General features: G+C 33.7%; 1 protein-coding gene across 2 annotated transcripts in view; it reads left to right on the top strand.

The window, feature by feature from the left end:
* The first annotated feature begins 386 nt into the window (after nucleotides 1-386).
* Nucleotides 387-12,626, top strand: part of STAG1 (STAG1 cohesin complex component) — a 306,358-nt gene continuing 294,118 nt past the window's right edge. For both annotated transcript variants that reach the window (XM_065876744.1, XM_065876743.1), the window contains exons 1-2: nucleotides 387-415; nucleotides 2,855-2,957. In XM_065876744.1, coding sequence (XP_065732816.1) covers nucleotides 387-415; nucleotides 2,855-2,957 — 132 coding nt within the window. The remainder of the gene's footprint in view (nucleotides 416-2,854; nucleotides 2,958-12,626) is intronic.

The raw sequence follows: 12,626 nt of genomic DNA, 5'->3' as shown, positions 1-12,626 counted from the left end.
TATAAATGAATATTGTCTGAGGATCTAATGTATAATATAGTGACTATAGTTGATAACACTGTTTTGTATAATTGAAATTTGCTAAGAGAGTAGAACTTACTGAATATTGGGACCAAAAAAAAGGAAAAGTAAATATGTGAGGTGGTGGATTTGTTAATTAACTCAATGGGGGAAGCCCTTCATAATGTAACCATATATCAAATCATCCTGCTGTAAGTAACAGTTTTATTTGTCAACTGCACCTCAGTAAAGCTAGAAAAAATAATTTCTTCCTTTCTTTCTTTCTTTTTATTTTAGTTAACAGGATTACCTTTGAGGTTATTTTGAAAGTTTTGAGTTGTACAGCACTTGATTCTTTGCTCCATTGTGGAAAGATCTTTACAGCAATGATTACTTCAGAGTTACCAGTGTTACAGTAAGTATTATAGCTTTCTTTTTATTTTTTTAAAATGCATGTAACACTTTTCTGTATCAAAATGCTCTCATTAATAAGACATCAAATATGTTCTCTGATAGTTGGGTAATATGTTTGAAGTAAAAGAACTATCAGAGGGTGTAATTACTATATCCATCTATAGCCCTTGCATCATAATGTCAGCATGTTCTGTGTTACTGAACAAAAAACATGTTACACTGTCTTATATTAGGAGTCAGCAAACTATGAACATGGGCCAATCTGGCATGCTGACTGTTTTTGTAAATAAAGTGTTATTGGAATAGAGTCACACTGATTCCTTTGCAGACTGTTTATGACTATAAGTTGTAATAGAGAATGAATTAATCTGCAGAGCATAAATATTTTGTTTGACTGTTTACAGAGGAAGTTTGTAGACCTCTATCCTGTATCACACTGTGTGTCTAACCCTCTCACCCCCATGCCAGAACTTCTTTTCCCTGAGATTGTGATTGGTGAGTCCTTGGCATTTCTGGTGGCATCTCATTATTAGATTTTGTTAGGGTTGTAGGACAGATCTAGAATTTGATCTTATGAATTCTCTGGGAGATGTGATCAGGGTAATGGCAGATACTTTTCATTTTATAGGTGTCATTAAGCTACAAATTAGGAATCTGCATACCTTGCACTTTTATGTTATGGAGACAGCTTCTTTCCTTAAGCCTCATGAACTAGCCTCTGCTAGTTTCATACTTTTTTTCTGCAGCTTCCTCACTTGTCTTAGCCTTTGTAGGGTCTTGCTCTGGATTCGACTTGGACTTTAGGGAATGTTGTAACTGATTTGATCTTCTATCTAGATTCCTAAGACTTCCTCATATCAGCAATAAGCTGTTTTGCTTTCTTATCATTCATATGTTCACTGGAGTAGCATTCTCAATTTTCTTTAAGAACTTTTTCTTTGCAGTTACAACTTGGCGAACTGCTTGGTGCAAGAGGCCTTGCTTTTTATCTGTCTCAGGTTTTGAAATACGTTCTTCGCTAAGCTTAATCATGTCTAGTTTTTGATTGAAAGTGAGAGACATACAATTCTTCCTGCTATTTGCAGTTTTATGCAGATCCTTTATACAGTTAGTAATGTAGAACTCAGTGAGGATGTTTCTGTTAATACTATCTATACCTTTTTAGTGCCATGCTGGGGCCAGCCTGTACTGGCCTGGAGAGCTGAATATTAAATTTACAGGAATTTTGTGACCTCTTTCAGTATAACGTAGCCATTATAAAAAGTTAAATTATGCAAACTTAAAATTAATTAAATCATGTTAAAAACAAAAGTAATAAATACTCAAAACTCATCATTTCCTAATTATTTTACATCCTACTATTTTCTGTGTTCTTGAGATTTTTATTTACACCTATTATTGTATGTATGGTGGAAATACTTTTTAGTAGTGTACTGCTACTGTTAATTACTTCTCAACTCTGTATTTGGTGATGTCACTTTGGTAGTTTGAATTTGGCTGCGGGGAGAGCATTCACATTATGAAAATCAGCAAACACTACACATCAGGGCTCAGTTTATTGTTTTGTTGTTTGTGGACTCAATAAAGTGATGGAGAAATTGTTAATAACAGATTAAACTTAAAGGTGTATCAAGTCTATAGTCATTACATTATGATACCACAAAAAATTGACATATCCTTCTAGTGTTCGAGAACTATTATGTATTCCGTTCAGTAAAAAAGTTGCTCCCAACATTGACCAATTAGTGAAGTTCCCACAAATGTCTTTGTCATTTCATTTGCATTCTGTTCATTAAAGTGAACAAAGATATCAACTGTCTTTCATGTCAAAACCCTATTTGTTCATCAGTTGCAACCATAGGTTAGCTAGGGATACAAGAGTTTGGCAAAATTATCAAAATCATTTTATATGAATCAATTAGCTGGATAGAATTTACAATAAAGAATATTGTGCATTTTATTATTCTTTGTAAGTTGCATGCTATGCATCCTTTATATTGTTAACATTTCTAATAATTTATGCATATATTTTTTGAAGAGCCAGTTGTTAAACATTGACCAGCACACTTTTATTATTTTATAAAATGAATAAAATTTCTCCCAAGCTTTTGTCTTTTTTATATTGAAGAATTAGTCTTTTGCAATTGTTATTTTGCATTTATATGTTGTATAGCAGCTGCCATTTCCACAGTCATTTCCTTGTCTGTATTTCTCTATTTGGGGAATCATTTTATTCAGTGTTATGTGATATTAGCAGGGAGGGTAACATTTTCAATTTGCTATAGATTTTTTCTGAAAGTGGAAGTATAAACCACTTCTAATCAGCCATATGTGTACATATAGCAGGAGGTAAGGAAACCAGTGGAACAGAGCTGCATTGTATTATAAATAGGTATATATTATTAATTTGTTCACTAAAATAATATATCATATTTTCTAGGGATTCAACTAATGAAACTACTGCCCATTCTGATGCTGGCAGCGAACTTGAAGAAACAGAGGTCAAAGGAAAAAGAAAAAGGGGTCGACCTGGCCGGCCTCCAGTATGTATATACTTGTCTTCTTTGTTCCTTTAACGGTTACCAAGTAAAGGGGCTTGATATGAGTTATTTGTTAATTCTAGTATTGTTAACACTTTTTCAAATCTCGCTGACACATCAGAAATTCTTGGAAACTTTGCTTCATAAATTGGCTTAGTAGTGGTTAGAAAAAGGAAATTAATTATAGTATCTTTTTTGCTTTCCATGCTTCTCTTGTAAATAAATGGTGGTCCATGTGAAGGCATTGAGATGATCAACATGGAATGAGGTGTAGTTAGTTATGATTTCTTTGCCTTTTATTTTTAGATGCAACTCAGATTTCCTGTGAGCTCCTAACTATGCATTTTGGTAGTATTTGGGTCCAGTGTCAGAATATATTCTCATTTATACATGATTGAGAAATTTAGAAAAGCTCTAGGTATCCTTACTTTGAGGTATATCTTTATGTAATCTGAATACACAAGTCATCATTTAATTGAAGGTGGTATAAACTGTCAGAGACAGTAGTATCAATGTGTCATTGGGTTAAGGCTTGTACTATTTTACACTCACCTTTATGATGGGATTTGCTATTCATAGTTTTAAAATTTTATTTTATAAAATATATTATGAAAAATTTTAGCCTCCTTCTCTAGGAGGCATGATAGTATAATAAACCCTCCATATAACTCTTACCTAGCAGTTACCAAGTCATGGCCAGTCTTTCTTTCCCATGTTATTTTGAAGGTCATTCTAGACATAATTCCATCTTTAAATATTTCAGAATATATCTCTAAAAGATAAGGGCTTGCTTTCTCTCTTTTTTAAACATCACCCCAATATCATTATCATAATGCAAGATAACAGTATTTTAGTAACATCACTGATTAACACATTTAAAGTTTATAATCATTTCATAAATATTATCTTTTAAAAAATAGTTTGTAGTTTGAATCATGATCTACTTATTGCAATTGATGGTTATGTTATTTAACCAGTTCTTATATATGTATGTCCTTTGTAGTGACTTAAAATTTTTTTTTATGTTATTGCTGTTCTATCAGTATTTATCTGTTTGCCACAGTCTTTAATTAGCTTCGGTGAAACTCCATAACTTTTACTTTTCCAGGACAATCTAACAACAACAACAAAACGGATAGAAGGATGACTTCTACAGTTTTCTCTACACTTGCTTTTATCCTCCACCTTTATTTAAAGGGAGAAAAATAGTGGAGGAAAAGACATATATTATAGTCACTCTTTATAATCCTTCTTAATTTTTAGAACTATTTGGTGGTACAGTGTTCCTTAAAAAACATTTTGGGAAAAGTGAAAAAGTCTTGTACTTAGAAGCTGGAGACTATTTTAATTCCCCTTGCTAGTATGTGATTTTTCTAAGACTATAGATGAGTTGCATTGCTTTCTCTAGGATTCATAGTTTATAGGTACCAAATTGGAAATAAGACTAAAGTTGCTTGAAGGTTGTAGAATAAACTACCTACATGATTGCTTACTTGAATTTGTTCCCCTCCAATTAAAATTCTTCACTTGAAGATTCAGATTAAGTGCTGTCTTCTTGAAGAAAACCTTTTTTTTTCCCTTAAAGAGAATTTATTCACCCCTTCATCAGGCTATTGTATTATTTTTTATAAGCTATTTAATTTTGACTTGTCCACAGCTGTATCTTTGTAATATTTTGCTTTCCTGATGAAAAGGAGTCTGTGTATCCAAACGCTTATCTCTTTTCTGGTTAGAAATTAGATTTTATTTTTAGTGAAATTGCTACTACATAATCTAGCAGGTAAATAGTACATGTTCATCCCATGTTTATACAATTGAAAAATGTCAGCCTGCATAAGATAGTAGCATTCTAGAGACTTGTATTAGACTTTAGTCCGTATTTTCACACTCATTAGTTCACATGGCTAGCTATACTTCCACCTGACTCAGACCTATTTCTTGATCTTGGAAACAACAGAACTTCCTGAGTTTCTGCTCTGGGGTTTGTACTGAGCTGAAGCTTTTTATGTCATTTAATCTTCACACCAATACTAGGAAATAGGTCTTATATGCAGTTTACAAAGTAGAAAACAAAAATAGAAAGTGGTATTTTGCATAAGGTCACAACATTACATAAGTAGCAAAGCTAGGATTTCAATTCATAACCTACCTCCCAAACTCTTTTCCTCAAGAATGACAAAATGCCAAGCTGTTAATTAAAATTGAGAGGTGTAATTGTCAGAATGATCATATTTGAGTTATTCCACAGTACCTGTTCTGAAGATTGCTTGGACATTTTCTATTGACTGGCTCCATTTTGAACAATTCTAAGTTTTGACTGATACACTCTTTGTTTAGCTATTTTAATACTGTTCATACTTGTTAAGAGGACTTCATGGATCTCTGGTTTTATTAATTTACTCAGTCAAATGAAAACAAATAATATAAGGATCTCTGTTTTGGACAGTATTATTTTCTTTATTTCTAAATTCTTAGGAGACATCTCATCTTTGGTATTTCTTTTCAGTATACTGTTACTTCAGAGAGGTTTGTTTCTTATTAAACCACTCTTATTTTGCAGATGTCCTAATTCATATTTGTTATTATTGTGGCTCTCTATCCAAATGATTATTGATCTCTAAACAAACACTATATAGTATCATGTTTATTCTACCCCTGTGATTGTATTAGCAAATAGTGGACATTATTTCTCTGTCTACACAGTACTTCCTTGGTGATGTCCAATCTCATGACTTTAAACACCATCTCTAAGCTTATGTCACCCAGATTTTATCTCTAGCTTTGGACTTTACCCCTGGACTCCAGACTCATATTCAGTACCCATTGAGAATCTTCATTTAGATATTTAATGGGCCCAGGATGTTAAAAATACCCAAACTTTCAAGCTTCCTATCCCCTGCTCACCCCTTTTCCGTAATGGCAGCTTCGTGCTTCTGGCTGCTCAGCTATAAATCTTGCAGTCATCTTTGAGTCTTTCTTTCTCAGCCTATATCTAGACTATCAACACATCCTGTCTAATTGATTTGCAAATTGCATCAGTCATTTTTTACTACAACACTGGATTCAGCCACCATCATGTGCCTTTGCTGAAACTTATGAGGTGTGCTCCTTGTCTCAGGGCCCTGTGTCATCTTCTCACTGGGGCCTCCCTATGGATGGTATCTAGAATTGCGTATCTTCCCTCCTACCCAAAGGGACTTACTGTCCCCTTCCTCCGTGTGTGTGCGCGCGCGCGCGTGTGTGTGTGTGTGTGTGTGTGTTTTCCCCTTTCTCTATAGTACTTACTGCCATCTAACATAGTGTACCCTTTACTTATTTGCTTTTTGTCTGTCTCCTCCTACTAGAAGGTAAGCTGCATGAAGGCAGGGATTTTTATCTGGTTTGTTTACTGCTGTATAGTAGTGTTCGACTTTCAGTAAGCGTTTATTAAATGAATGAGTGGTGTTTAATTTTGTTAAATCATCACTCTTTTTACCCTCAAGTGTTTAAAATTCTTTTTATTTTGAAATAATTTCATACACAGAAGAATTCCAAGAATTCTGCAAAGAATTCCTATGCAGATTCTTCATGCAGATTGTCCAAATGTTAGCATGTTACTACATTTGCTTTATCATATTTTTTTCTATGTATACACAGACACATAAATGTAAATATATATTTATATATAAAAATTTATATTTGATACCAATTATTATTTTTGAAAGTTGCAGACATGAAGCCACTTTACTCTTAATGCTTTAGTATGCATTTTCATAAAATCAAAGATATTCTACACAACAGCAGTACATGTTTGAAAATCAGAAAAATAATATTGATATAATACTGACCTTATGTACATATACTTCATTCAGATTTTGCCTGATGTCCTAATAATGCCCTAAGCAAAAGAAAAAATATTTTTTTTCCTTGGTTTAGAATCCAGTCCAGGATTTCATGTTGCATTTAGTTGCCATGCAAATCAGCACATCTGTAAGCTAACCCATCTTTAGTCTCTCATTTAATGTTTTATTAAGGGTTTTGTTCTCTTTATTCTATTTAAGTGAGAACCAGCACTTATATTCTTAGCATTATTTAACTTTCATATTTACGTAGGCTGAGTAGGAAGGGTAAATAAAAAGAGATACAATTTTTACTTTTATGTCTGTGTATTCATACACATAGAAGATGGAGCATAGCATACACAACAAAATATTAACAATGAGTATCAGAAGGAGAGGTTAACAGGTGAATTTATTTATAAAAATTGGATATTCTAAATTACTTGGTACTTTTGTTTATAATCATGAATTGCATATCATTTATATATTTTACATAATTTTAATGGCTACATAGTATTCTGTGTGAAATTATTTATTTAAATAGTCCCCATTGTTGAACATTTATGTTAAAAATTCTTCACTGATTTAAACCATGCTGACATAAACTTATATCTCAAAAATAAATTTTGCTCTAGAGCCATAGATACTTTTTAAAATCCTAAATTCTTAAAAGTAGAATTGATTACTCAAAAGATATGCCATATGTTTTGAAAATTTTTGATGTGTATTATTGGGTTGCCTTTTACGCAGCAAAATATATGGCATTACCTGTTTTATAGTAAGTTGAATTGAGTACACTGATTGTTAAATATTTTCTAATTTATAAGTACTGTAACATTTCATCAGTATGTTCTGAAATATTGGTCATTTGTGTTTTGAATTGTCTGTTGGTCATTTTCCATACCACTTTTTCTATTTTTATTTTTCTAAGAAATAGAAATCTCTTCTTAAAATAATTTTTGTGGCTTAAACCTACATACTTTTATGATCCCTCTTGGAAATGTATTTATCAGTTGGACTTGTATCTCCTCTTCTCTGTCAAATTAGCTTGTTGTTTTACTTTGAAAATTTTTCATTTAACTAAAGTTTAGTTCTGACTTCCTTAATTTTGCTAAAAGATACCGTAATTTTTCCAGGAATCTAGAATTAAAATGTGAGTCACTATTTAATTTCCTCATCCCAAGTCCCTTCCCCCTCTCCTATATGTAATGAGATTCCGAATCTCATGAATTTTTATTTCACAGTGTCTTGTACATCAGTCCCTTTTACATTTCCCAAGTTCCTTTCTTTAGGCCTCACTTTATAGGAGTCTGTATTATTGTCTTTCTGCTTTTCAGTCTTTTCCTTTTTCCATCCTATCCTTTTTAATACTGCCAGATTGACCCTTTTTTTTTTAACTTGTTCAAATAGCAAGAAGCACCTTTTAGTTTTGGGGCATGTTCTTCTGTTTTTTTATTGTGTTTTCCAACTCATAACCTTTTATTCAGTCAGATACATCTATTTTGTCCTTCTGTATGTGGCTTGTGCTTTTCCACTTCTACTATACTTTAGCTCATGGTGTTTTTTTCTTTCTGGAATCCTTGTTTCCTAAATTCTATTTATGCTCATCTTACGAATTTTACTAATCTTACTTAATTCACTAAGTCCCAACTTGCAATTCATCTCTTTTGTGAAACTTTCCACAGTTACCAGTCACGGGAAGTTATTTTTCCTTTCATTGAACCATTCCAACACTTATCTAAACCAAATTTCCATGAAAAGTTTTTTTTTTTGCGGTACGCGGGCCTCTCACTGTTGTGGCCTGTCCCGTTGTAGAGCACAGGCTCCGGACGTGCAGGCTCAGCGGCCATGGCTCACGGGCCCAGCTGCTCTGCGGCATGTGGGATCTTCCCGGACCGGGGCATGAACCCGTGTCCCCTGCATCGGCAGGCGGACTCTCAACCACTGCGCCACCAGGGAGGCCCGAAAAGTCTTTTTAATGTAATTTAGTTCAGTGTAGTTATCTGTGTTTCTGTTTTGATTGTATGTTTCTAAAGATTTTACATTAAACTAGCCCAAATATTTGATGTACATTATTTGTGAAAGGATAGAGGTTACTTTACATTCATAGCTTATGAATAAATTCAGGTAAGGCACAAAGGATTAAAAAAAAGTTGGTATATCTCTGTCTCTTAAAGTTTGTAGAAAAGTTATTGCACATTTAGACTGCAGCTTATCCTATATAGAGCTTTTGGGATAGAGTAATTTTGGATAATCTTCCTGTAGAGCTATGCCAGTTTTTACTTTAAAAAGTTTACCAGGAGTATAGATACACATTTAAATTAAGTAGTATATAGTTGTAGTAAAGCATTTGTCCTAAAGATTGTTCTAAACTCTGACATTAAATTGCATCATTTTCACAAAGTGAAGGTTGTATAGCTTTTTGAAACTCTGAGCGTATTTTCCATAAAATTCATAACTTGATATGTTGAGGCAGGGTTTGTTTCAGGTAGTTTTTTTTTTTTTTTCCCCTGCAGATACTTGTCCGCGTTTTTTTTTTTCTTTTCCCCCACTATGTCCCTTGAATTAGCTGCAGCAATGAATACCTGAACTCTAGTTTCTTTATTACAACCCTATATAGATATCTCACTTACACTGTGGTTTACGGGATTTGAAGCATGAGTGTTCGTCCTCCACCACCAATTGACAAAATTGTATTAGGATGTTGAAAAATAACATCTGTTTTAAACACTGTGAGTTCTTTGAAAGGTATATGTGGTACTATATAGAAGGATCAACTTTTTAATATTTTTGGTACATAGTAACTGTATGATGAATGTAGAAATAAAAGAAAGGTTGTGTTGAATGAGTGAAAAAATTGTTTCCTAATATCTTATATTCTGTAGACTGAATCAGTTTGATTTTTGCTAATGACTAGATTAAGGTTATGCATATTTGACAGTAATACCACATATTGTCACTTGGGCTGTTAAGCATGAATTCTTAAAGGTGGAATAACTGAGACTCTATGAGATAAGACATTAGAAGCTAGACATGCACCCTAGGTTGAGGCACGTATTAGGGAAGAGATCCGCTTTCTGTTAGTGGAGGAAAGATTTCCTAGGCAGGTAGTAGTTGGGGTAGATGGAGTAAGCTGATCATGTTCTACCAGGGAGACTATATCTCTAGGATGAGTGAGCATGCAAAGATCTGTGCTGAGCTACATCTGGGCTACAGCTAGTTGTCCCTGAGACATACTGATAATGGACAGAACTCTAGCTCCAGAGGAACTGGGTTACTGGCTAGGTTACTAAGGCATTAGTAACCTACCAATTAAGACAAAGGCTCAGTTTTTCTGTTTTTTTTTTGCTATTAATTTATTTAAATTGGAGCATAGTTGAGCTACAATATTGTGTTAGTTTCAGGTGTACAGCAAAGTGATTCAGATTATATATTTCAGATTATTTTCCATTATAGGTTATTATAAGATATTAAATATAGTTCCTTGTACTGTGCAGTAAATCCTTGTTGTTTATCTGTTTTAGTAGTTTGTATCTGTTAATTCCATACTCCTAATTTATCCCTTCCCCCCTCCCTTTCCCCTTTGGTAACCATGTTTATTTTTTATGTCTGTGAGTCTGTTTCTGTTTTGTATATTGATGCATTTGTATTATTTTTTAGATTCCACATAGAAGTGATATCATATAATATTTGTCTTTGTCTGACTTATTTCACTAAATTTAATATTCTCTGGGTCCATCCATGTTGCTGCAAATGACAATATTTCATTCTTTGTATGGCTGAGTAATGTTCCATTGTATATGTATACTACATCTTCTTAAGCCAGTCTGACTGTTGATGGATACTTGTGTTGTTTGCATGTCTTGGCTATTATAAATAGTGCTGCTGTGAACATTGGGGTGCACGTATCTTTTCGAATTGGAGTTTTCATTCTTTCTGGATATATACCCAGGAGTGGGATTGCTGGATCATATGGTAGCTGTATTTTTAATTTTCTTAAGGAACCTCCATACTGTTTTCCATGGTGGCTGTACTGATTTACATTCCCATCAACAGTGTGGGAGTGTTCTCTTTTCTCTAGACCCTCTCCAGCATTTATTATTTCTAGACTTTTTGATGATAGCTATTTTGACCGGTGTGAGGTATTGTGTTGCATTTCTTTACACTAAGAATGAAATGTCAGAAAGAGAAAGTAAAAAAACAATCCCATTTAAAATTGTGTCAAAAAATACCTAGGAGTAAACTTAACCAAGGAGTTGAAAGACCTATATGCTGAAAACAATAAGACATTGATGAAGGAAATTGAAGATGATTCAAAGAAATTGAAAGGTATCCATGCTTTTAGATTGGAAGAATTAATACTGTTAAAATGTCCATACTACCCAAAGCAATCTACAGATTTAATGTAATCCATATCAAAATGCCCATAACATTTTCATAGAAATAGAACAAATAGTCCTGAAATTTATATGGAACCACAAAAGGCCCAGAATCGCCAAAGCAGTCCTGAGGTAAAAGAACAAAGCTGGAGGCATAACCCTTTCAGCCTTCAGACTATACTACAAAGCTACAGTAACCAAAACAGTGTGGTATTGGCACAAATACTGGCATTATAGATCAATAGAACAGAATAGAGGACCCAAAAATAAATCCACATGCTTATGGTCAAGGAATCTATGACAAAGGAGGCAAGAATATACAACGGAAAAAAGATAAACACCACCTCTTCAACAAGTGGTGTTGGGAAAGCTGGACAACTATGTAAATCAATGAAATTAGAACACTCTTACACTGTGTGCAAGAATAAACTAAAAACTGTTTTAAAGACCTAAATATAAGACATGACACCATAAATCTCCTAGAAGAGAACACAGGCAAGACATTCTCAGACATAAATTGTAACAATGTTTTCTTAGATCAGTCCCCCAAGGCAAAAGAAATAAAAGGAAAGATAAACAAATGGGGCCTAATCAAACTTAAAAGCTTTTGCACGGGGAAGGAAACCATCAACAAAATGAAAAGACAGCCTAGGAACAGGAGAAAATATTTGCAAATGATGTGACCAACAGGGGGTTAATACCCAAAATATACAAACAGCTCATACAACTCAATATTGTAAAAACAAACAGCTCAGTCAAAAAAATGGACAGAAGACTTGAATGGATATTTTTCCAAAGAAGATATACAGATGGCCAACAGGCACATGAAAAGATGTTCAACATTGCTAATTGTTACAGAAATGCAAATCAAAACCACAAATGAGTTAGTATTTCACACTGGTCACTATGACTCAGTTCTTAAGGTGACACAAACTCAAAACTGGTCCAACAAGCAAGTTTGATACAGAACATCACCCATTTCTTTCATTTGAGAGCACCATGGTTCCTTTGTCCAGAAAGGAGACTACATCTACAGGTGTCCTGACCTTTGTAGCACAAGAAGTGTAGCGAAGGGAGCCTGGAAAGTCACCAGTAACTAAAGAGTAATGTATATATTTTTACCCTTTGAAATAACTGTCACAGTTCTTAGTTTTCAAATCCCCCTTACAGCACTGCCCTCAATCTCTATACAAATGTGTTATTTTATTTAATGGAATAAGTATACCTGTTTTCTGAGAGAATTATTATTATCAGGACTGAAAAATTGTGCCCCTTGGGTGTAAGCTAAAGATTGCATATATCCTGTTATGCTGTGACCTTTCCTCTTCCTTACTCTTTTTATTGGGCACAGTTTTTCTGAACGTCAGCTTTTTGGTTTATCTTTCGGCATCTTTACTGTATATTACTGTATAGGTCTGTAATAGGAAAAATCATTCTTGGATAATGGGATAAAATACAGTTAGACCCTAGATAAG

This window comes from Phocoena phocoena, chromosome 4 (genome assembly GCF_963924675.1).
Source record: "Phocoena phocoena chromosome 4, mPhoPho1.1, whole genome shotgun sequence".
Taxonomy (NCBI): Eukaryota; Metazoa; Chordata; class Mammalia; order Artiodactyla; family Phocoenidae; genus Phocoena; species Phocoena phocoena.
The sequence above is the reverse complement of the archived record's forward strand: the minus strand, read 5'-3'. Positions and strand labels throughout refer to the sequence as shown.